The sequence below is a fragment of the Fusarium fujikuroi genome, chromosome FFUJ_chr03 (genome assembly GCF_900079805.1).
Source record: "Fusarium fujikuroi IMI 58289 draft genome, chromosome FFUJ_chr03".
Lineage (NCBI taxonomy): Eukaryota > Fungi > Ascomycota > Sordariomycetes > Hypocreales > Nectriaceae > Fusarium > Fusarium fujikuroi.
The window spans coordinates 4,061,083-4,085,689 of NC_036624.1; the positions used below are offsets into that span (position 1 = coordinate 4,061,083).

The 24,607-nt window shown below is 50.5% G+C and overlaps 8 protein-coding genes; 2 read left to right on the forward strand and 6 right to left on the reverse strand.

Annotated features, from left to right (window-relative positions):
* Nucleotides 1-814: 814 nt before the first annotated feature.
* Nucleotides 815-3,073, forward strand: FFUJ_03345 (related to translocation protein SEC63; the record flags this gene model as incomplete). XM_023575182.1 has 4 exons in its annotated part: nucleotides 815-844; nucleotides 898-1,209; nucleotides 1,268-2,867; nucleotides 2,922-3,073. 4 exons carry the CDS (start codon nucleotides 815-817, stop codon nucleotides 3,071-3,073), a joined length of 2,094 nt encoding a protein of 697 aa, XP_023428406.1.
* A 606-nt stretch (nucleotides 3,074-3,679) lies between these two features.
* FFUJ_03346 (uncharacterized protein) lies at nucleotides 3,680-5,631 on the reverse strand (the record flags this gene model as incomplete). XM_023575183.1 has 4 exons in its annotated part: nucleotides 3,680-4,031; nucleotides 4,080-4,788; nucleotides 4,835-5,187; nucleotides 5,237-5,631. 4 exons carry the CDS (start codon nucleotides 5,629-5,631, stop codon nucleotides 3,680-3,682), a joined length of 1,809 nt encoding a protein of 602 aa, XP_023428407.1.
* A 1,788-nt stretch (nucleotides 5,632-7,419) lies between these two features.
* FFUJ_03347 (related to sn2-acylglyceride fatty acyltransferase) lies at nucleotides 7,420-8,381 on the forward strand (the record flags this gene model as incomplete). XM_023575185.1 has 2 exons in its annotated part: nucleotides 7,420-8,134; nucleotides 8,185-8,381. 2 exons carry the CDS (start codon nucleotides 7,420-7,422, stop codon nucleotides 8,379-8,381), a joined length of 912 nt encoding a protein of 303 aa, XP_023428408.1.
* Nucleotides 8,382-9,000: 619 nt separating this feature from the next.
* FFUJ_03348 (uncharacterized protein) lies at nucleotides 9,001-14,044 on the reverse strand (the record flags this gene model as incomplete). XM_023575186.1 has 3 exons in its annotated part: nucleotides 9,001-9,375; nucleotides 9,426-13,597; nucleotides 13,909-14,044. The coding sequence occupies 3 exons, from the start codon at nucleotides 14,042-14,044 to the stop codon at nucleotides 9,001-9,003; spliced, it is 4,683 nt and encodes a 1,560-aa protein (XP_023428409.1).
* Nucleotides 14,045-15,195: 1,151 nt separating this feature from the next.
* FFUJ_03349 (probable ADP-ribosylation factor-like 2) lies at nucleotides 15,196-16,042 on the reverse strand (the record flags this gene model as incomplete). XM_023575187.1 has 6 exons in its annotated part: nucleotides 15,196-15,327; nucleotides 15,424-15,504; nucleotides 15,556-15,701; nucleotides 15,755-15,771; nucleotides 15,820-15,930; nucleotides 15,984-16,042. 6 exons carry the CDS (start codon nucleotides 16,040-16,042, stop codon nucleotides 15,196-15,198), a joined length of 546 nt encoding a protein of 181 aa, XP_023428816.1.
* A 433-nt stretch (nucleotides 16,043-16,475) lies between these two features.
* On the reverse strand, nucleotides 16,476-18,242 carry FFUJ_03350 (uncharacterized protein; the record flags this gene model as incomplete). The annotated part of the gene is made up of 1 exon (XM_023575188.1): nucleotides 16,476-18,242. One exon carries the CDS (start codon nucleotides 18,240-18,242, stop codon nucleotides 16,476-16,478), a length of 1,767 nt encoding a protein of 588 aa, XP_023428410.1.
* An 843-nt stretch (nucleotides 18,243-19,085) lies between these two features.
* FFUJ_03351 (uncharacterized protein) lies at nucleotides 19,086-20,942 on the reverse strand (the record flags this gene model as incomplete). Its single annotated transcript, XM_023575189.1, has 1 exon — nucleotides 19,086-20,942. The coding sequence occupies one exon, from the start codon at nucleotides 20,940-20,942 to the stop codon at nucleotides 19,086-19,088; it is 1,857 nt and encodes a 618-aa protein (XP_023428411.1).
* A 900-nt stretch (nucleotides 20,943-21,842) lies between these two features.
* On the reverse strand, nucleotides 21,843-24,219 carry FFUJ_03352 (related to LAMMER kinase-like protein; the record flags this gene model as incomplete). XM_023575190.1 has 6 exons in its annotated part: nucleotides 21,843-22,067; nucleotides 22,118-22,205; nucleotides 22,256-22,718; nucleotides 22,771-23,118; nucleotides 23,171-23,252; nucleotides 23,311-24,219. The coding sequence occupies 6 exons, from the start codon at nucleotides 24,217-24,219 to the stop codon at nucleotides 21,843-21,845; spliced, it is 2,115 nt and encodes a 704-aa protein (XP_023428412.1).
* Between the last annotated feature and the right edge of the window lie 388 nt (nucleotides 24,220-24,607).

Genomic DNA, 24,607 nt, shown 5'->3' on the forward strand with positions numbered 1-24,607 from the left:
GGAGGAAGTGGATATACGGAGTAATACGAGCAGCATTGGATGTCTCTAGATTTGTAGCATAGCTTCAAGGTTACTTTATAGGTTTGGGTCTGAAAATTGGATTGGGACTGGGAGGAACCAGTAGATCATTTATCATTATAAGCGTCTTTAATATACATCAAGCGTTTCATTTGTCGAATTATATGGCCAGATGGTCTCGATCCTATTCAAGTAATATAATTCAGTTGCTCCGTTCTGAGGAGGTACTTAGTTGGGCTCGAAATAGAATAGAGTTGGGATTGGCGCTAGAAGGTGATAGACTGCAGGGCTGAGTGCACTAAGAAACAGTGGCTGTCCTTTCTAAAGTTGTTTAGGTACAGTAGGGTCCTCTGTGCTGAGAACACGGTGGCGCGTACGGCAAAGGAGCCATTCAGTGCAGGCGGCAAGTGGGGAGTGACAGATAATCCGATCACCGGCAGCCGTCAACCCGCCCGCTTCCTCCTCCAAACCAAGGTCGACCATGGGAAATGCGCTGCGTGGCCGTAACTCGTTAGTAGTAGACGACAGTTGGACTCTCCACGACACCAGCACTTTTCTTCAACTTTACATTCTCACACCAACAAGCACAATATTATCTGCCAGTAAAATACACTCTTTTGGGGCAGAGAACTTGTTCTTGATTTTGTAAAGAGCATTCTCTTTATTTTATCTTTTGTGTGTCTTTGTTTCTGTCGTCTTCTATACATTGATTGATCGATCGCCTCGACTTGTGGGCTACGTTTCCCCTTCGAGCTTGCTTTGAGAGTAGCCCTGGGGCTCTCTTCAACCCGTCAAGATGAGTTCCGACTACTCTTATGACGAGCAGGTAAGAATGGGCAATGTCTCTATGCTTCGACACCGGCTAACTCGAACCAACAGGGCCAATTCTTCCCCTTCTTTATCCTGACCCTCACTGGCATCGTCACTGTTCCCCTTACCTATACACTCCTTCGCCCGAACCGCGACCAAGATGCGCTTGCGCCACGGATCAAGACCAACTACAAGTCAGAGCATGCGGCTACTGTCGAGTCGCTCAAGTCAGCGCAGAAGCGTAGCCAATGGAGGGTCAAACGGGTTATCTTCGTGATAATCGGCTGGGCCCTCATGGCTGGCATGGCCTACCTGATCATGGTGACCCAGCGAACTGTCCCAAAGCTTTGGAACCCCTACGATATTCTAGGCATCTCAGAGGTAAGCTTCGCGACAACTATATCGTGCCCAAGTGACATTGCTGACACAATCACTACAGTCTCTCAATGAGAAGCAAATCAAGTCGCACTACAAGCGACTCTCCCTCAAGTTCCACCCTGACAAGGTTCGACCTGACCCAGCCAAGAACGAGACTGTTGAATCCCTCAACAACTTCTACGTCGAACTCACCAAGGCCTATCAAGCGCTCACCGACGAAGACGTCCGCAACAACTACATCCAGTATGGCCATCCCGATGGAAAGCAGAGCTTTAGCATGGGAATTGCTCTTCCTCAGTTTATGGTCTCCGACGGCAACGGCAAGTATGTCGTTCTTCTGTACACTATGCTTCTTGGAGTTCTTCTGCCCTGGCTCGTTGGATCATGGTGGTATGGTACCAAGAGGATGTCAAAGGAAGGTGTCCTGATGGAGAGCGCCAACAACCTGTTCCGACAATACGACGACGAAATCGAGGAGGGCGGCATCATCACTGCTCTCAGCGCTGGCAAGGAGTTCGAGGACATCCTGAAGGGCGATAAGGGCGAATCTGGTCTTTCCAAGATCGAGTCACGAATCACAGCTGAAAGTGAGGTCGGGCCTACTGCTTCTGGCATGTCGCTCAAGGACAAGGAGGCTCTCGAGGATCTTGACAACGGTGTTCGACGAAAGGCCCTCGCCCTTCTCTGGGCTTACCTCGGCCGTGTTGAGCTCGACGACCCTGCTCTGACCAAGGCCAAATTCCAGGTTGGCCCCATCGCCCGCGCCCTCAACCAGTCCTTCAACGCCATCACTCTCGCCTACGGAAACATTGGTCCTATTGCCAACTCGTTCTACACCAGCCAGAACCTGATCCAAGCTGTTGCACCCCACGCCTCTCCTCTTCTCCAGCTTCCCCACATCACTCCCGAGATCGCTCGTGCCATCGAAGGTGATTCCAAGACACACATGCCTGTCCACCGATTTATGGATCGACCAGACGCACAGCGTAGACAGCTTGCTGTTGGAAAGGGACTCCTGACTGAGGAGCAGTACCAGACCGCGATTGGTGTCGCTAAGCAGATTCCCTTCTTCCGTGTATCCAGGGCCTTCTTCAAGGTTACTGGCGAGCGCTTTATTATCCCCTCGTCACTGGTTTCTCTTGTCATCAAGGGCCGCTTCATTCCTCCTGGTACTGAGAACATTCCCCCTGTCAACGAGCTGGATCTCGAGGACATTGACCCGGCTGAGGACGATATTGAGGCTATCAACGGACGCAAGAAGAAGACTATCAAGGGCCCTGACGGCAAGCTTATTCCTATCGAGGAGGAGTCAATCCTGCCCCCTCTAACACACGCCCCCTACTATGCCCGTGATCACTCTCCTCAATGGCACGCTTTCCTTAGCGACTCCAAGCAAGGCAAGATGGCTGTTCCCCCTTTCCACTTCGCCAAGTTCGACCAGCCTATTATCGATGATGAAGGCAAGCCTACTTTCAACATGCAGACTCTCAAGGCTCAATTCGCTGCACCTCCTCAAGCTGGTCACTACACCTTTGTTTTGCATGTTATCTGCGACTCCTATGTTGGCTTCGATACCAAGATGGAAGTAACCTTGGTAGTTGAGGAAGCAAGCAAGGCAGCCGAGATGCAAGCCGAGGACGAGATCAGTGAGCCTGAAGAGGGTAAGTCTCAATTGCAAACCAAATTATTGAATGTTCCTGCTAACAACCTTTCAGATTCCCTTGCTGGACAGATGCACGTTCTCAAGACTGGTCAAACTCCCAAGACCCGCAGAAGGGATTCTGACGACTCTGAGGATGAGAGTGGGACAGATGAGGAAGAGGATGACACCAGTGCAACAAATACCGATACTGAGGACGAGTCATAACGGCCTACCAGTCTCTGTGGATATAAAAAAAGTACTGTAATCACTAAATCATGAGCGAAACCCCTCTCAGGAGCATGATGTGTGTATACGGAAGCGATATAATCCTTGTGTATGTATGTATTGGGAAGGGAGGGAGTCTGGAGGAAGATGACAAACACTTTAAAGCTTGGGCATTTGTTTCTCTATCGAGAAACAAGTTGGGAGTTTAGGGGTTACTTTATGGCACACACTCAGTATATAACTCTTTCTTGTTGTGCTTCTTCTCATTCAACTTCAAATTATTTCCACAGCCCGCTTGTTTCGTTCAAGCACCAAGACACCTTTTCCAGTTTCCATCTCAGCCTCCAGTGAGCAAAAACACCCGTATTGGAGCAACTATCGTATAATATAACAAGCGCCCGGATTAACATTCTCGTTCCCCTTTGAAACAGTGCCCGTGAGGCGACGTTCTTGTTTCCACATATTATGTACGCCTATTGTATCGCTTCTTTCAGATTCTCAGATAACCGTTCGGGATATAGACTATGCGTAGTATATAGGGTTCCAAAGACGCAAGACCAGCTTTCGTCTTGCTTGTACGTATCTTTCGAACAGTGAGGTGGCTTCTCAGCATACTCTTACACCACAGACTTCGACACCCTTGCCCTCAATACGAGCGGGACGACCAAAGTACAGGATTGACAATTCACGGATGAACAAAGCATCGGTATCGCTCCAGACGTCGAGGCCCATGCTTTCCACAGCATGGCTATCTACGCGGATAGCATCGGCATCGTCGGGTTCGGGGTCAGAGTCTGATGGGCGAAGTGGTGCTCTTTCGCCCGAAGCTTGTGACAGACCCTCGTCATCATCGTCATGGTCAGTATATGGCTCGTCTTGGCTGTCAGCTAAGTCAGCCAACACTGATAGTATTTGTGTGGTGAGACGGTGGAAATAAGCGATGATAGCAAGCTCAAATCTGGCCTCACCAGAACCATCAGGGGCACGATTGGCGGCGTTCAGAGACCCAAGTGAGTCTGATAATTGTCCCGATCGAGAACCTGGTCGTGGCATAGTCATAGACGGTCCAAAATCGGCGAGCAGAGAGGCATCGTGAGCTGCCTCCTCTTGCTGTTCCTGACGCAATTGTTCGCCAGCGCTGGCCCACCACATGTAACCATTGTAAGCAAAAGCTGCCCATGTCAGGGGTTCGACGACCTTTTCCACTGCGTCGTCTCGTGGGTCACGGACGATATGACTTGACTGGGTAGAAAATCTACGCGCAGAGCGCTCCTCTTCGGGAGACTCTGGGACAGCACTAGGGATCTGGCTAGCAGCTGCAAGACGGGCAAGACCGTTCTTTAGAGTGGTGAAACGACGAAGATCTCGCTGGGTCGCTTTAATAGGCTGTCCGCGAGGGCATTCGACCACGGGCCAGACTCGCTCTGTGGCATTAGAGGAGTAGTCGGGAGGCAAAGTGACGAGCATATCCCAGAGTGTGTCCTTCATAGCGAGAATGCTGTCAGTGGTGCATGCAATCCAACCAGAGCCTGATTCGTCATCTATCGCATCTTCGTCATTGCGAGGTCTCTTGGACGCCTCAAAGTCATCCATGAGGAAAGGTATATCATGAACACCAATGGAGAAAAGCGGTCTTAGACGCTGCGTTGAAGCTGATGCTGGAAGTATATCGGTGACAGATAGGGGAATATTGGAAAGAACAGAGAGGTTATATACTAGGAACATTAGTAAAAAGCTACTAGCTGGAGGGATATGATTTACCAAAATCACAAACTTCATGGACTGGTGCATGGCATGATATTAGAATACGCTTCCGCAGTAAAGCAGCGCGATGTATGGGAAAGATGAGCGGACCAAACTTGTCCAGAAGGCTGGTCAAACTCCAGGCAGGGTGATATGGTGAGAGTTTGTTACCGGGCGGTATTAGAGAGGCGCCGTCGGAAGCTGATCGGTTGCGGCTGTGGGCTTTGCGGGGGAAAGGTGATGAGTTGAGAGACGGAGAGCTCACGGGAGTCTCTCCTGAGAGTCGACGATTGCCATTTCCAGACTTTTCGCGATTAGCAACCCAATATTCCTCGAGTATGCTGGTGTTTTTGCGATCTTCAGCCAGTTTCCTGCTCAACACGTCAGCCAAGTCCATTGCACATGGGGTAGATTGCGTACGCAGCCATCTCTTTGAGTCCTTCAGCATGCCTCCAAGCGCGCCCCAAACGACCATAACTCAGGGGAACTAGAACTCCGACGGCAAACATTCTGGCGTTCCGCGCCTCCTCCTCATCGCAGGGCATGTTAACAAAGGCGCTGAGTCCAGCATGGGCGCTGTCGTGAACGAAGTAGATGAGATCTTCGGAGACTGTATGCAACCCGGAAGGAAGAGATTTGTATTCGACAAGGCCTTCGAGGTCGATGCCAGGAGCATTTTGTTTCCAAAGGATTGTATATCCGGCCTTGACGTCGAAGTGGATGAGGAAGAGAGCATCGATGGGAGGACGATCGAGAGGTTGGTTCGAAGGCATGCGGACGGAAAGAGACGGTTGTCCTCGGCGGGAGGAAGCCATGGCGATTGACTATCGAGATGCGCGCATCATATGCCTGGCTGGATGCTTGCAAAGGCGCAGGCGGACTGCGCTTAAATTGAGTTTAAGAGGGGAGAACAGAGTCAAGAGAGGAGATAGGCGAGCGAGCAAGCAAGCAAGTGACAAGCGGATTGAAGCGAGTTTCGAAAGTCGAGCCAGAGATTGCTACGGCTTGAACGGGGCTGAAATGCAGTAACCGGGGCAGAAATCAGAAGCCAGCGATTGCTGCAATGGGATGAAAGAATCCAAGGAGAACGAGAGAATGAATGGCGATGATAGATCGTGGTGGAGTTGAGTTTGGGTCTGGCTTACAGCGGGTTACATTAGGTGCCTACCTACCTGAACTACCTAGCTCGCTACCCTACCTTAGCTCCAGGTAGCTATCGCAACCCGGTAGAGTATCCGATGGGGCCCACGTGATACAGGCATGAATGGCAATGCTATGCATGTTTAAGATGATATACCTTGAGGTAGTGTAAGACTTTACCTCGACAGGACGCATACTACTATAGAAAGAAAGCGTTTTCTGTCAGTTTTGTGTCTCAAGACTCAGATGGTACTGTACTACACGCAAGGGAGCCAAGAAGAAGGGTGTGGTCGGACAATCCTGTGATCAAAGCCAAGACAGCTGTTTTGTGACTTTATATAATGGATCTATTTTGCATTGTTAGAGTGACCGCTTGAAACCGAGGGGTGTTGATACCTGGCCATTGACTGTGGAACAAGTATTCGAATGAACAAGTCTGGCTGTTCTAGGCTGCCACATACTCTACATAGAGCTGACATATTGCTCCGTGTAGTTCAATTGTATCAAGTACGCCAAATATTAGAATACTTCAGAGTACTTAGGGAGACACCCAAAATGGGGGCTCTTCTAAAGGAGAGATATTGTAAAGGCAGTGATGCAGCATTGAAATGATGCTGAATTGAATGAGAGCAACAACCAACTTGTTCTTATGCTCAACGGTATCACCCCAAGCGGTATAGAACATGATCTCGGAGCGTAGGAGGACTCGGGGCCCTGAGAGTCCACGGAGTTCATCTTTCATCATCATAAGATATTTAGATCTAGTGTTTTCATCATATCATGTAACTCTTTGCATGGTGTGAGTTATAGATATAGATAAGTACTCAGGTATCCCCAACTATTATGGTCCCAGCCGGATATAAGTTAGTCAACACCCATACAAACCGCTGAGTCAGGCATTGATCCATGCCATCCTCGGTGCCGACTTTCACAAGCCATAAAAACGAACACCCTGTACCTAGGTGCCTGTGACATCACCCAACCAATGACAACCTCCCAATCAAAGACGTTCCCGTCCCGTGTCAACGGCTGTTGAAGAGCACCCATGGAACTACCTAATTAACAACTCAGGTGCCTCTGTAGGAGTGAATGTGATCGATCTGATTACCTATATCTGTACATTAATCCCTCATCCTCTATATAGATCAATACTGTAAATCTATTCAGTGTTTAGTCCAAGGCATGGAAAGAGAAAGAAGAAGAGACAGAAAAAAAAAAGACCCCGCCATCCATCTCTAGAATTGACACTTTTATCGAATCCACTCAACAAACCAACCCCCGCCAAACCAAACCAAACCAAACCCAAGCCCATACCCATACAGTACATTCCACCAAATATCCATAACCCAGCTGACCTACCCGTAGTCTTTAACCTACCTATAAACTCTACTTCTCCTCTACTGACTGGTGTCTGTCTCACTTTGTCTCATTACCTCCTCAAGCAGAATCCGCCGTCGCCCATCATGTCCATCTCCAACATCCTCCTCTACTTCCTCCTCGGCTACGCCGCCCTAACAATCTTCTTCTACGCCATGTCCCTCGTCGTTCCAAAAGCCGCCTTCGCCGCCCGCGGCCTCGCCTCCTACATCTCTCTCCTCGCCGTCGCAGCCTACGGAGTCCTCGCCTCCATCTTCCTCACCATCGTCGGAAAGCAGCAGATCGCGCAATGGGCTGTCGGCCGCTGCTTTCACCATGTTATGCGCTACACCACTGGCGTCGAGTTCGTCGTCGAGGACCCCGATAATGTCCTCGGCACTACGCGCCCGGCTATCTTTATCGGAAATCACCAGACTGAACTCGATGTTCTCATGCTCGGAATCGTGTTCCCCAAGTACTGCAGTGTTACGGCTAAGGCTTCGCTGAAGAAGGTGCCTTTCCTCGGCTGGTTCATGTCGCTGAGCGGTTCCATTTTCATCGATCGCAAGAACAGCAAGGATGCCCGCGAGGCCATGAAGGGCGCTGCCAGCGAGATTCAGTCCAAGCGACAGAGCGTCTACATGTTCCCCGAGGGTACTCGAAGTTACGCCAAGGAGCCCATGCTGTTGCCTTTCAAGAAGGGTGCTTTCCACCTTGCTGTCCAGGCCGGCGTGCCCATTGTTCCCTGCGTTGTCGCGAACTACAGTCATATCATGCACCCCAAGACTCTCACCTTCAAATCTGGAAAGATCCCCGTCAAGGGTGCGTATAAACCCTATGTTCACCTGCCCCAAGTATCTAACTGTATACAGTTCTCAAGCCCATTCCCACCAAGAACTTGACCGCAGCAGACGTTGACGAGCTTACCCGCACGACACGGGAACTCATGCTCAACGAACTCGTCACTCTCACAGCAAAGGCCCGCGGCCATCCCATGGCTGTCCCTGCTTCGCTTGACTCAACAACTGGCAAGAGCTCAGCCATCGATACAAATGGCTCGGCGCACTAAGCGCATCTCATCAAACAAAAGGAAATCATTGAAAAGGAGGAGGAAGACTGGGTAGGATAGGGATAAGGAGTTTGCCATACGGGGAGTCACGTCGGATGCAAAGACTTGAGGCAGCCTTTTGATACCCCCATAGACGCATGCATGAGGTGGCTTGTGCTCGTTAGGTTTACGGGCGTGAGCTCAGCTCGAATGTTTTTGTTTACTGTTTCTGTTTTTCGTTACTGGAGCTTGCTTGCTGGCGGATTTGCGCTTGTTTGTTTTACCTAGGTTCATGAGGCGGGCTCACAAGATGTTTTCGGGATTTAGTCGCATGACGGAATGAATAGACGTATATACGTTACTTATGCGGATGCCGATCACTCCCCCGAAGCGTCACGAGAATTCACACACATACAGATCTGTATGTAAGTTGTACACTTTTCGTGTTTCATTCGGTATCGTCTATCATCATCTGCACGCCAAAACCGGAGGATCAGAAACGAGATTCAACTCCAAGATCGCCAGACCTGACCTGCCCTTATATTCCGCCATGCTCCAAGGCCAACCAATTACAAAGAAATGTCGCTACACTAAAAACCACACAAGAAATCGATGAAGCCCAGCTTTTGTATAAACAGGCTTACTCTCTAAGCGCCTGCAGTGCTTGCGTCAGTGATACGACCCTCAGACTCCGGCCCCGTCTTGGTGTTCCCATGGCAGCCGAGCTAGTATGTGTTGCTGTAGGGCTCAAGTCATCTCGCCAGAAACGGAAGATACGCTTCAGATCCCGAGGAATACCTTCTAATACGACTGTTGAGATGGGTACAAAAGGACGGTCCTCCATGCCCGCGGCAAGGATGGCATATTCTTGAGCAAAGTCGAGAGCGTTGCGGAAAGACGAGTATTGCGATTGAGCACGGGCGCCAACAATGATATACATCTCAAAAAATGCGTCAAGAACATATATGTGCTCAGGAGAAAGGTCATGCTGGTTGAAGGGAGCGATCTCAAAAACCTGGTGCTTATTAGTACGCCGACAGCTTGAGCCAATGTGAATCAACATACCTGTTGCCGTGTGTCTGCATCCGAGCAGAAGAGTCTGCTGCAGTACTTGGCATAGTTGGGCTTGAGCCTCCAATGATCGGCCGAGTGAGGCTTTGATCCGCTCTCAAAAAGTTTCCAAAACGACTCAGACTCATCGCCATCGTCCGCTTCGATCAATTCTCCAGTGAGTGTAAGCTCAATGGCGATAAGCTTCGCCGCACTCAGCTCTGTTACATCGCATCCTCGCCCCTTCCAGATATAGGCCTTACCCTGACTGGTGAGAACATAGACGAATCCTGCGCAGAGACTCGATGGGCTGAAATCACACTCATCGAAAGCGACCTGGCCCTGATAGCGCCGGCCGCAGAGCATGTTGGGTGCCAGTGAGTCGTACTTGTTGCTTGAGCCACGTCTAATCAAAACAACTCCACCAAGAGCTTGCAAGAATTCCGTTGTCTCCTTGCCTTGCTGCATCTTGACAAGCTTACCGCCCAACGCCTTGGCTTCTTTCTGGACGAAAAGAAGGGCATCGTCAGCAGCCGACTCAGGAACCTGGTCACCAACCCAGAAATAGATCTCTAGGCGCTTCCAGCCAGCCTCGTTTGTGAAGCTGTGGGGAGCAATGTACATCTCTCTCTCAAACAATGTGCGCTCGTTGTGAGCCGAAACAGGTGTCTTCTTGCCCTCTGCGGATATTTGGAACACCTGGAAGCTGAGACTCTGGATCTTCAGAGGGCCTGTTGGTGGTCGGTTTGCAAGAAGCTCTGCGGCATCTACCTTGTACTCAGACCTTGAAGGCTTTGGCCCAAAGAAGTCTGTCAATAGACTAGCAACATCATTGCCCTGGCTTGGGGTCTTTGGTGGTGCGGCTGAAGCTGTTTGTTGAGGCTTGGGGGTCTGCGGGGCTTGAGGAGTCTGTGGTTCCTTAGAAGGGGGCGTTGGCAAGGGACGGGTGGCCGCTCGAGATGGAGTCTTGTTGATTTGTAGAGGAGAAGATCGTCCGAGGTCAGGAAGGGGGCGAGGAGAAGCTCTTGGTGGTGTCTGTGCTCCTGAGGCTTCTGTTCTATCCCACGAGGGCTTTGCTGCCAAAGGTGGGGGTTGAGCAGCACCGCCAAACATGGCCCTCGCGTTCTTTACAGAGACAACGGGGTCACTATCAACTTTTGTTGGGGACGAGGGCTCAGGCTCAGGAAGTGACCTTTGGAACATCTTAACAGGAGACCGAGAGCCTGTTCGCTGATGTGTCAAGCGGATTGGCTCCTTCGCAGGTTCTGGCGTACCGTTTGATGATGGGCGATCCATGAATCGAGACATGCGGTTGTTGTCAAGTTTCTTAGGTGAGCCAGGCTGTGAAGCGGCGTCACCGGTCTTCTGGATCCTTAATGGTGAGGGATAATCACTTGGAAGGAATTCACTCTTGGGAGTCTGTCTGGAAGAGAATGAGGATGTCTGCTCATCACGATTCTGGAATCGTCGAGGTTCATCCTCTTGAGGCTTGATAGGCGTGGGCTTTGTGGGTGTAGGCTTTCCTCGTATGGCAGCTTTGGCAGCAACTTGCTGTTGAATAGAAAGGGGGGCAGTGGTTGACTCCTCCACCTTCCGGGCAGACGGTGTCTGTTCCGCTAGCTTCTCCGTGACAGGTTCAATGGGTTTCGGTGCAGCAGGCTTGGGCTTTTCTTGAATAGGTTTTGCTTCAGCTGCTGGTGCTGCAGAGACTGCTTTAGGGGCAGCTGAAGTCGGGGCCTTTCTTCTGGGACCTCGTGCTCGACCCTTAGTCATATGTGTCAGCTGCGGGCCCGGAGCAGAAGGTTCTGTAACTGTTTCGGAGGAAGCTCCCTTTGAATCAGCCTCATCTGAGGTCTTTCCCCCGTTAGCGGCCATGGGTGGCGGTCCTCGTGCAAGCATGCCGGCAAGGGCTGGGTTGAACCGTCCAGCGAGCTTACCTCCTACACGTCCCTGTAGTCTAGCAGGTGAGCTCGTTTCCTTGTGCAGGCCTGGCAAGGCCCGCGGTTCCTCCGATTTCGCGCTAGATTCGGTAACTACTCGCTTTAGACCCTCGTCAGCGGGTTCTGGGGCGGATTCAGGAGCGGGCTTGGGCGAAGAAAGGGTCTGGCTGGGTATCCTCTTGGGGCCTGGTGTCGGCTTGGGCGAACTTGGCTTACTCGGTGTAGGTGGTGACTTCAGTTCAGCCATAGACTTTCTCTTTGCCATCTCAGCCCTTCTGGCAAGGCCCTCTGGTAGTGGTGAATCGTTCGTGGGAGTGTTGCTCCGTGAAATACCCTTACCCTCGACCTGAGCTTTCTTAAAGTCATCCTTCTTCTTCAGAATAGCCTCCTTAAATTCATCCACTCTCTCTGTCTTCTTTGGACCACCTGTCTGGCTGAGGGAAGCTTTGCCCTTAAGAATGTTATCTTTCAGTTCATCAGGAGCCACGTAGTTCTGTGTCTTGGTTCTGCGAAGAGTGCCAAAGACGTTCTTGAACTCAGGTTCTTGGGCCTTTGGCGCTTCTGACCCTGTTGGCCGATGCCTCAAGGAACTGCGGAAGTCCTTCTTTGGGGGTGTCTCGGGCTTAGGTTTAGGCACAGGCGCAAAGGGTTTTACTTCTCTGGGGCTTATGACCGGCTCATCCTTGGCAGGCCCCGACGCCTTCTTCTCCTCTTCGGTGAGTTCAGGGTCCGGGACTGGCTCGGGATCAGGAACAGGTTCAGCCTCAACCTTGGCAGCCTTATCCTCAGTCGGATTTCCAGGCTCGAGCTTAGGGGTACTCTTAGAAATGCTCAAACTGGCACCGTGGTTGTAGGGCCGGTTACCACCAGGTGGAGGAGAGTAGATGCCACCAAGGCCAGTAGTATTGGTCTTTGTAGCAGTTCCCATAGGCGTAGACCTCATAAGTCCTCCGATACTAACTTGGTGCTTATGAGAAATAGACCCTGGGCGAGGCCGTGTGGTTCCTTCAGCGCCGGGAACACCTCCCTTGTTCTTGTTCAGCTCTGCCATCCAAGCTGGCTGGGATGAACTCGATTTGTGGTGAGTCTTGGGTGACTCGGGTGGCTTATTCAAAGCACTCTCAAGCCAACTTGACTTAGTAGGGCTCCACCTTCGAGGATCCATAGTCTTGGAAGGGCTGGTAGGAATTGGTGCTCCCTCCATGGCAGTGTCAATTGTAGGGGCTTTTGGTGTAACCTCGTTATCAGACTCTCCATGTCGAGACGTTGGCCGGCTCGAGCTTGGAGTTGTTGATTCAGGGCGTCCCTTGCTCTGAGGTCGCGCATTTACAGACAGACCGCCCCCTTGGTTCGACTGGATCGAATTGGCGCGGTTCAGACCAGGAGGGCTCGTAACGCTCCATCGCTTAACACTATCTGATCTCTTCATCATGGCACTCTGGACAAATCCGCCCATACCCTTGGTGGGCGAATTGGATCGCGAGTTGGATCGAGTAGGAGATACACGCCCTGGCATGCTTCCGAAGCGGTCTCCCACAGACTTGTCCTCACCGGCGTCAAAGGCTGGAGGATTCAGCGTTGGAGGACTTGCCAACCTCATCTTAGTAGGAGTAGCAGGTTCCTTAGCAGTCTCCTTGATGGGTTCCTCAGCAGGTGGGCTAGGCTTCGGTTGCGCGGCTGTCATGCCTGGTAATTGCGCCTTGACAGAAGCCATGTCCAACCGATCAGTATCCTCGACTTGGTTCTTTCGATAAGCAGCTGAGTTAGCCCCACGGTCGGCTGTCTGGCGAAACCATGAAGGGTCTTTGGATCCAAGGGCATTAGCAATCTGGTCCTTCGAGAAAGTCTGCTCAGTGGCTGAAGCTGGAGCTGGGGAAGACTCCTGCGACCCAATGAACGACCGCTGGGTCGCATTTTGGGTTGCGAGCATGCTCAACGGGCGTGCAGAGCCGCTGCGGGAGTTAGGTCGCCGCTGCCATGATAATGTAGAGTAACGGGTGGGTGTAGTCGCGGGCTTGGTATCGACATCAACAGGAGACTCGTTCTCCTTGGTTGGAGAGGAGCTGACATCCATTGGAGCTTCGGGCTTTGCTTCAGGCTCAGATGATGGCGAGGCAGCGTCGTCCTTGGACACACCGGGGGAGTCGAGCCTCAATGCCTCGGATAAATGAACGCTACGACGACTCGAACGTGGCGAGGGAGTGTTTGCAGGGGAGGACTTTTGTGGTGAGATTGATCGTGCACGTTCTGTCAGTGGTGATTGTGGTTAGCAAGAGGACACCATCGGTGATTATGTGATTTCAGCATCAATGCATCCCAAAGCCAAGACCAACCCGCGAGTAAGCCAGTAAAATAAGCATACAACAAGGGAAAGTAAACAACGGGTGTACGACGGAGGATGTTGCCCTGGAAATTGCAAGAGGGAACGCCATCAATGCAAGAACAAAGCCTCTCGGGTGGGAGTCAAGCTGCAAGCAACAATGGACGCCCAAGCTCCCTCTCTCTTTTCTTTTCTTTTCTTTTCTTTTCTTTCTTTGTTTTTTTGGTTATTTTCTTACCTTCACGACGGGCTTGTCTTTCTCGCTTGGCAGCCAAGTATTCTTCAAGCTCACGAGCTCTCGTTTCGTCTTCTTCGATCTGTTGACCACGCAGGCGCTCGACCTGCTCGAGAAATTGGGAGACTTCGTCGGACATGGCTCTGGGGCCTTTGGGACATGACACGGAAGGGGGTGGGTGTTTTAGAAGAAAGACGGCGCAGCGTGGGCCCTTGGCTCTGATGGATAACACACACAGTAAGCGCGAGCAGGAAAATACACAATGCAATCCTACGCACAAGGTTGCAGCAGGTGTTATAGACTGCCTTCTGCTATCTCCCAAGAGCCTAACGTAGCCTTGAGATGTGGTGCTGGTGGGAAGTTGATAATGGGTCGCTCGACTGGGATGGGATCATGTCTGCTAGCTGCAGTGGAAATTTCACATGGCGCTTCTGCGACCTGATTGGTTCATGACCGTCCCCAGGTGTGTCTGTCTCCGAAACCCGCTATGAGAGGGGGCCGCTGTAGCGCCCATGCAACCCGAAGTCTCAGGGGCAATCGTTCCCGCTCGCTAGGGAGGGACTGCTTGACAGATTCCGGCCCAAATGCGGCCATCAACGGAAGGGATTGTCTTTAATCTTGGTGCATATCAGAGCTCGATCTCATGCAAAAATATGCATGAACCTCGTCTCATCACTTGCATGATGCAGAACCGGGAGCGATGAAGATTCAATTGATATCTTAGGCAACCTAACTCAGCCTCACCCAACTCACATGCTGTGTTCCTATGCGCTATAAAGAAAAGACCACTGTAAAACGTCATCCTTTGTTTACTTTCAACTTTTCCCCACAGGCGATCCACTACAACAAACCCAAACCATGGCTTGAATCCGTTAAACCTTGTCACATCTTGGTTCGTCTACCATATTTTGCTCTTCTCATGCCTCAGACCACACAAGCAGGTTATCTCAGATTTCTCGATCGACAATACGACCTTGTAAGGTTAGCACAAGCTGCACGCGGCACTTGTTGATGCTCTCCCGCTCCCCTGCGCTTCGCTAGACGCGGCCTGTAAAGATTGCGTGCTGGAGAGCTTTGCGGGACGTTTTACGTTGCCCGGCGTAACGAGTTTATTGTATCGGGTTTCAACGTTTAAGCTAGCTGACTTTCTTATGCATATCCGCGCTATTCGGCTGGTTGCTTGCTTCCCAAGTCTCGCGGCTATCCACACTCTGTGGTTTGTTTGTTGCTTTTGCAAAAGGACTCCCTGTTGTGAGGCCAACAGGAACTATTCGGTTGAGCCAGTCTCGTTTAGTAGAGGAATAGTCGCTTCTTTGCATCCTCCACCACCCATGATAGTCCTTCTTTAAGGTTGGTTCCAGTCATGGCGCTGCATGGCAGGATGTGCCATCGATGTGTCCGTATCGATTCCAGTTGTAGCTCCTAAATATCATAGTGAGCTTGGTTGGTCATGTTCACATGGCATGGCATGGCATGGCATGGCATGGCATGGCATGGCATGGCGTGACGTGAACATACTGAGAGAATCTCTTCTTCCGTCATACATCCCTCAACATCTGTTTTGTTGGCAAAAACAAGCAGACTTGCCCCTGCAAGACGCTGTACCACTTGTCAGTAGCTATCCGACCGTTGCCGTGTCATATCACGCACCTCTTCTAAGAGTAAACCTTGAAGCTCGTCTCTGCAGTCTTGGATACGTAAACGGTCCGTTGCGTCGACAACCCAGATCAAAGCATCTGTCTTTTCAAAATAGTTTCTCCAGTATGAGCGCAACGTTTTCTGCCCACCCACGTCCCCTTGGGGAGTCAGCTCATCTCATCGACTGGGAATGTCTACTTGTGTCACACACATATGTTTAATTTGTACCTGTAAGGCCTGTCAGTGGTGTTATACGACGAACGAAGTCCTTCTTACCCCTCGTAGTCAATCGTCTTGATGATGAAACCTAATGTTGGGCTTACGGTGTTGACATCCTCTCCCATGACCTTCTTGACGATTGTGGTCTTTCCAGCATTATCCAATCCGCTAAGGATAGTTAGTCAAAATCCTCAATGGAGCAGGTCGTGGATAATACTCACAGCATCAGGATTCGCATTTCTTTGTCCTTGAGCCGCGCTTTTCGCAGGATTGACAACATTTTGATTTACGAGTAGTGTATCGAATTAACTCGAGAGTAAGACAAGCAAGGCACTTCCACTTGGTTCTTGAGCAGTTTTGTCGGCTATTTGGTCTTCAAAGGATTTCTTTCTTCATCACCGAACTATGAAGGTAGTTGAATTCATTTACCTGCGGCTCTCATGGCTCCACGTGATTGGTGCTCGCTTGATCCCTTCACCCCCTCCATGGAACTTCACCACTCCCGTCTCGTATGCTATGCCTCAACCGCCACTATTAATGGATAATCTAAAACATCTGAAAACCATGGACGTTATGTATCCTATCGACATCCCGTCTTTACATACGCTACTTTACATGCCCATACGCTCGAACTTGGCCCAAACATTTCCTACCATGCAATTACCATAGCGATAAACAGCCAAAACTCCTGTCAATAGCCAGGCTCTTGTACATCAATGCCTCTCTTCCTCCACCATTTCTGAAGCTGGGCGTGCCTCATGTTCCCATACAACTAGGTCTTTCCAGACGCCTGGGTTTTTTCCATGCTTCACAGCTTCCTTGAAATTCGCAACCTTGGCAAAATCGTACTTCTCGAGCAGACCAGTCGTCCACTCGATTCGAGAATCATCCTCGCCATCAAAGAATGTCTCCAAGTACAGCTTGCTGTACTTTCGTTCATTGTGTGCAGGAATCTCTTCGTACGTCTTTCGGGGCTCCGAGCACTTCCAGTTGTAGTCCACAAGACTACGATGGTAGATCGATGTGGACAACAAAATTCTGTCCAGCAGTGCCGACCCGACTAGCATTCGTCGATGCTCTGGCTCAACGACGAGCTTGATTTTCCCAGAGAACCTGGCTCCCTGACATGCGTGGCCTAGAAAGTCCTGTCGAGAATCATCGACAAAGGCAAAGCCAAGGATGGTTGGAGTCTCTGACACTCCATGAGATTTCATAATTCCAATGAGCTTCTGATAGCGCTTTTCATCACCCTTAGACCATCCAGAACGGTCGACTATCTCGCAAGAAGATTCAACCGCCACAATGAATGGGCGGCGCTTCGACGTGCAAGCGTTGTAGAGTTCTGCAATTTGTGCACTGTCAACTTTGGGTAGGTAGACCTGCGAATCTTCTCGCTGCATCTCATTATTGACGATGTTTGCGATGCCCTGGAAATCCTCAGGCTGGACGGGCCGAAGAGTGCAGTCTGCATCGGGCCACTTGTCTTCCTCCTGCGTAATGTTGGCATACTTCTGTTCTTCTTTCCTACGCTCAATCTCTTCCTTTTTCGATTTGCGTAGATCCAGCTCGCGGGCGATGTAGCCTTCAGAATTGGTCACCGCGCGGCGCCAGTTGTGCCTGGCTTGGGTGTCTTTCTGAATCTTAATGTATCGCGGGGGAGGGATCAGCCCGCCTGTCGCCGGATCAATGTCGCAATCATCCACCCGAGGGTGACGGTTTGCGGCAAGGTTGACGATGGGATACTTGTCTTGTTGTGTCTCCCACTTCTCCACGGCTGTCAATAAATTCTGATTGACCTGGATAAGGGCTAGATCATCATCGTTTTCGTGATCATGTAGTCTAGGACTATCCCATGCGGCCATTTCATCTGAAGGCAGCGGACCAGCACTCAGCGCCATGGAGGCGGTGCTTAAGGATCGTTGTCGGAGAACGAGAGCGGTTGAAGGTGTAACAGCTTGGATGATATGCAATGGTGCTGGCAAAGGAGCACCTTCAAATTCCGACGAGTTGTTACCGATTGACTGCTCCTTAGGTGAGTTCCAAGTGCCCACGGAGCTGTTCTCAAAGTCTTCGGTCCCTTCGGAATCAACAATTTCAGGTGATTGGTGAAAGGGTGCGCGAACAACTTCCTGCACAGGCGTTTGATACGGAGCAGGAGAAGAATGCACGACATTTTTGGAAAGCCTTCGATGCGGAGGAATACGAACCGCCTCGTTCGTACTTTCTTGGAGAGGAAGGGGAGAGCGAAGTCCCTTCTGTCTATTCCAGTAGCTCTGCTGGATAGGAGTTGTATGTCCATTACTCGATGTCCCTTGCGACCCGAGGAATCGCTGTTTAACGGCGCCCGCAGGCAGGAGCTGCTGATTTTGGGTTTGAATCCCAACGAGTTTTCCCATGCCTTGGATGCGCTGCAGCGAGTTATTGAGGTTTGGCGAAGGCGTGCTGCCTCCACCGCCCCGGCTGCTGGGGGCCCACGACATGGCTTACAAAGTCGGCTTTCCATTGTTAGTTCTTGCGGATGATGTTAAAATGAAGCAAATGAAGGCGAACCTGTATAAAGGCTACACAAGCGGGTGTACTACTAGAAACACGGCGATGTGTAGAAACAGCGGTGCAAACGGTGGCGCGCAGGACGGTGACGGGACAACAGAGTTCGAAAAGTGATATGAAGGGAAACAATATGAAGGAAGAGAAGAGTGAGAGAATGCCAACGATCTCCTCGGCCAGGCGAGTAAATGTTGGGGCTTGGTAGTGATGAAGAGGAGAAACTCGATCTTTTGTTTGTTGCGATGGAGAGGGGAGATGAAGGCGAGTGGCCCAAGGTTAGATAAGGCAAGGCAAGGCACTGTGTGAAGAAGAGAAGCACGCGGTCGGCTCTTGCCTAGCAACGAGAGTTGAGGAAAATAACGAGAGGCCACTGGCACTTGGCAACAGTGGCAGATTACAGTACTGACCTCCACTACCTAAGGTAAGGCACCTTATGTGCGAATACTTACTACAAGTCGAGTCCGAATACGGCGATATATGAAGGGCTACGGCAGGCCAAGGGACGAGGCAATACTCAGAGCAAACCACGGCTAAGTGCATATTATCATCGAGATCAACATCATTGTCAGTGGTTCAGGGCCCGTGACTACAGGGGTTCGGGTGTGACAAGTTAGCAATCAAGAGATGAATAATATACCAACGAACGAATCTAATAAACAAAGGGAATTGTATTTGCAGAGCTCTACCATGTGTATCCTATACGATTGTTTCACAGGGTATATCCAAACTAACAACAAGACATCAACCCCATACTCCATGGAAATCATCGACTCCAACTACTCCTCATCACTGTCCTCCATCAGTCGTCTATTCTCCCGCACTTGATCCAACAGACTCTTTTTGGGCTTGCTCTGAGTCGACATACGTGATGTTCGACGGCTCGTCTGACCGCCAGGAGCCAATGAACCCACATTCTCTTGCGAGCGTCTAAACCCAGGATGCGAAGAGTAAATGCTCGACGCTGCAATTGACGGAGCGGCCGAGGCTCTTTTCTTACCGCTCCGTGCTGGCCGAGGTGTTGACGGCTCTCCATCTATAGATGGGATACCCGTCTTGAATCCGTGTTTCCGACAAAAATCTATATGTGCTTGGTGTTCAGCGTATGCGGTAGACTCTCGAGCACCTCCATTGGTCGGCTCTACAGTGTTTCGACGAGGTGCACCCCCTGCAGCACTCTCCGGGAGTGAAAACACCGAGACAGGCACCCACTCAGTTTCCGTAGGGCTATTACCGGCAGTGGTATCAGGAGGGTTTGGTCCTCTGCTAAAGCTAAGAGGAGGTGGTATCGCACTTGGGTTACTGTATACAGATGATGTTTCCATCTGCTCATCCGGCACGATGCTTTCTCTCTTTCCATTATAAGCAGAGTCTCTTTGTTGATTTGAAATAACGCTCTGTCTCGTAAGAGTAGCGGTCGAGTCTCTCCTGTGCTGCTCAGGTGCAAAGTCCCTCTGTAGTCGATCATCGAGAGACATGTTCCTAACACTCTCTGCATAGTCGCTGAAGGCGGGATGCACATCGTCCTCAAAGAGTTGTCTTCGTTCATCAGCCGTAAGTCCTCGCTGTTGCATCTGACAATCCATCCATAGCGACGCTTGGTAGTCCACGTCTTCATCCATCCAATTTTGCTCGTCCGCATGGAACTGAGCACTCGGCTGACTGGATCTTGATTCTGGAGGAAGAAACGTGCTTCTATCCTCCTGGCTGTGTTTGCTGTAGCTTGGTCGAGACGGCTGCTCATGAAATGATTGCCGAGTACGAGCACGGCCGCGGTTACCGTCTTCTTCATACGCTCTATATGGATGGCCGTATACTGATCGAGATGAAGATCGAGATATATGAGATTCTGGGCGTTCCTCTCTCAGGTAGTTGATGGTATTGATCAGATTGGTAAGTTCTTCGCTAATCTCAGCACTTCCAGTGTAGATAGCCCTACGACTATTTACATGCTGGTGTGATATCCAAGACTCAATAAGTCGGAGAAGTCTTGGTTCTCTACCACCTTGCTCGATGTGGCGATCCCTTCGCGTGGTCAATGTCGCTCGCAGATCGCTCAGCACCTGAGGTCTACCACCAATGACCGACATGATGCAAGCTTCGCACTTGCTTTTGACCACGAGTTTTGTGGGCGAAACACGTTCGTAGCCAAAGGTGGCATTGAAAGCTTTACGACCGATCCAAAGTCCAGTTACGGCATCGATGCGATCCAGCCATGCAATAACAGCATTGGGATAAGCGATGCGCTGTCGCCAAGTGCGCAGAGTCTGGATACGCTCAGTACATTCGGCGATGATCAAGAGCATAAGTCGCCGGATCAGCTTAGGATCAAGGCCATGATGGGCTGCGCACAGACATGCTGTTGGCGAACCGTCGGCACCAAGTCTATAAGACAGGCTCTCAAGTTTGGCAGACAGACGGGCCAAGAGTTTGGTGGAACGACGGTTTAACTTGTCGAGGTTAGCTACACGAGCTTGCTGGTCAAGCAACCACTCTTTATCCGGCACAGCTATGTTGACTCCTGGATCCATCCACAACAGGTCCGTGAGTTGGTCAAGCTGATGATTTGATATATCAGGCAGTGGGATATACCTCATCTCCTCATCAGGGTCGTGAAGTGTACGATGGGGAACCATTATGAATACTATGAGATTTGTTCTTAATAGAAGACAAGAACTTCAACACAAGACTGCCGCATCAATCTGTTCGATAGGTTTGTTCGAGAGGCAAATTCAGCATCAACTTACTCCGTAGAAAACCGTAGATATTGGTTGTTTGCTTCCTTCACTGGGACCGTATGCCTTATATTAAAGATCTCGCATGGTGAACACAGACAGTAACTCGAGGGCAACGTCAATGTGTTCCATAGTCGCGATGTGAACAATGCGGTAACAAATTCTTCAACAAAATAGAGTACCGGTAGAATGGATCTGCTGTTCTCGGAGTGGATGACTTTGTGCGAACAAGGTACCGATATGGACTATCTCTCCAAACAAAGTGTTAGATAGGGCTGAAATCTTGCTGTGTCGTTCTGCACACCTACATATGGCTCCCAAGACCAGCTGTTGAGAGGAACCAAGATGTGAAGGCAACCCGGAGAAGCCACAGGTTACCAGCAAGCATAGTGCTATGGATGAATAGGTGAATCCGCTAGTCGTTCGATCGTGTTGAAAACAAGGTTCTCGTGGAACATTTGTCCGATTTTTATTTCTTCTGACAAAGGGAACGAGATGAACAGTTAAGTTGCTCACATACTGCTGCAGCCATATTGGGCTCATCAACGCTGTCCATCGAAAATGCACCAGTCCCTCCAGTCGTAGCGTTGCGTAACAAACCAACTGCCAGAGATAACTCCTAGTAAACAGAAAGGGCGAAGAGATACGATGGATGTGGCACTAGAATACAAGAGCAAAATTGAATCGGCATCAAACATTCCTCTCCTTGCGTCGATACCTATCATTCAATGGAACGCCTTGGAAAACCAGAACTCCGTGATCATGCTCATATGTCGTTAGTGGGGTATCAGACTTTGGTCATCAACTTCGGACATATCCATGTTTCTGAGCCTGTTGTTCCATGCGTATCCGCTCCATGCGGATCTTAGCCGCCTCGGTGCCGTCGTCAGGTTGGGCCATCTCCTTCAGCCAAGGATGCTGCAAGGCTTGCTTTGCGGTAATACGATGGGCAGGGTCGTAGACGAATATTTTCTTTAGCAGATCGACAAAATTCTTCAGGAAAGTATTGTTTCCGGGAATAATTTGCTGTTATCTGTTAGCACGTGCAATGTCAAGCAATGCAAAAGGGTCCTTACATCGAGGTGCTTCATCGCCTTCACAAAGCGACGGGAGCCGCGGGTTGTATCTGGCGTAGGATAATCAAGCTTGAGTCTCTTGAAGTACCTGAAAAGTGTGAGCATGTAAATCAGGGAACATTTCACAGGGAGACTGACTTCGAGGCGGCATTGCCACCACTTCTTGTAGACATCTTGTTGACAGCCTGGACAAGATGGCTATCGATTCTTGATCCGACGACAGCCTCCATCATGGCCAGGTGTTCCAAGTTATCGTGAGTTTGGAAGAGTGCGTCACCCGTAAAGAACTCGACAAGGATGCATCCTATGCTCCAAATATCACAAGGGAACGACCATCCAAGTCCAAGGATGATTTCTGGGGCACGGTAATGGCGTGTTGAAACCACGGAGGAGTGGTACTCGTCTTGGAATGTGGCAGAGCCAAAGTCGATGAGCCGGATCTCCGTATCCAGTAGAACACGTCTCTGCGTAGCTTGGCGGCTGATAGTTGAAGAGGAGGAAGGGATCTTGCGGTTATATGTAAAGGTCTGATATGCGTGATTACAGAGCAAGATGTTCTCGGGCTTGAGGTCGGTATGGATCAAGTTGAGGTCATGCAGAACTAAGTCAAATTAATACACTGTCAAGTGAGGTTGTTCGTTAGCTTAACTTACAAGCAACGCTGGTGAACAGCTGTCGGGCAAAACTCTGAATCTGGCTGTTGGGAAAAGGAACGAATCCATTGCCCTTGAGAAAATCGAAAACACTCTGGTCGAGCAAGTCCATGACGATACAAATGTGGCCGCGATAATCGAAACAGTCTCGTAGATGGATGCATCGGTTACGGTTCTCTGCATCATTTCGTTTGAGGGTTTCGAGAACGCGAAGTTCTATCCGTGAGGCATCTCTGTATTTCTGAACTGATCGAATGATCTTGACCGCCACGGCCTTGTTACGTTTTCGATCGTGGGCTTCAACCACCTTGCCGAAGGTTCCCTGGCCCAGTAGGCGGACAATCTGGTCTGTGGACTGTGTTAGATAAGTCTAAGAAAAGAATATGATAGATAGACCTACACTTGTCTGTGAGTTCAGCATCAGGAACGACAATATAATGACCATCGTCATCATCAACCTTGACGTTTTTGTTGTAATGTCGCTACCCATTGTTAATAATCTCATCTCAATATGTTAAGTGATGTGGAGTCAAAACTCACGTCATGGATAACTTGCACGTTAACCTCAGACGCCTTCTTTGGGGGGAAAGGTGGAGGCTTGTAAGTGAAGAAGTCCCCGAGGCCATCTACATCGCGACGTTTGGCTTCGTTAGCCACCTGTTGACGGGTGCGTTTCCGCTTAAGGGGAGCCAGTCCCTCCTCATACTGGCCGTTGGACGAAAGTGATGTCGGGGCAGTGGTGTTAAGTGCCGAATTGGTGCGGTCACTACTAGAATTGGACGAGCCCGCTGGTGTTGACACCTGCAAAGGGGTGCTGTGTTGTGATTCGAGGTATTTGATATGATAACCCGAGGCCTGGACAGTGCCAGACTCGTCTTCTCGTCTCCTCTTCTTAGCCACCTGACTGCTCGTGTTATCGCTGGGCGCAGCAGCAGTGCCATTCGTAATTTTCCGGCTAGTGTTTGCTTCAGGCTCGGGTGTGTCGTCAATGACGATGATTTCCTTTGGCAGGCCATTCTTGTAGAAGGTGCCCCAGTCGGGCTCTCTGGAGCGTCTACGCTTTCTCGAGGGTTGCTCAGCGCGAGTGGCAGGGGCACGCTCTGTCATGCTTCCTGCAGAGTATGCCGCGTCGTGTCGCGGGCTGGGTTCCTGGGCGTGGTGTGCAGAGCGAGAATTTGAGTTGGTCAAACTTATTCCATTCGAACCCGATGAAGAGTATCCCAAAGGCGACAGCTGGTAGGGCGGCGGCAGAATGGCACTGTGGGAAGGCGACACAGCCGAAGAGACGGGAGGTGGTAGGATATTCTGATTCGATACAGTAGAACGAAAATTGGCGCTGGGATTCGGCTGATAGGTCTGATGATGCGTGTGCGAATGGGCATAGGATGGCTGGTAATGGTGAGGATTGTAGTGTGGAAGCGTAGCCGTCGCTGTAGTTGGTGTTGACATGATGGGGAAAGCCAAAGCCACCCAAGGGCTTTAGAGACGGCAGTACGGAGTAGTGGTCACGAAAAACAAAAACGAGAGAGGTGCTGTTCCGCTGTATCGGACGGTACAGACGACCGATCAAATCGTCGCGTCGATTCGTATGTGTAGGCCGTCTTGAGGTTCATGTATGTACGACGGAGGAATCGTGAGTGAAGAGGAGAAGGACACAACCGATGAGCGAAGAAAGGCGAGATGGAACGGGACTGGGGAAGGACCCGGGGGCGCACCACCTAGTTTGGTGAATGGTTTTGGTGGTGAGGGTGGTGGATTGGATAGGATAGGTAGGTAGGTGTGCCCAGACGGGATAGAGAGACCAAGGGCGAAGGAGGGAAAAAAGCGCTCGTCCAGC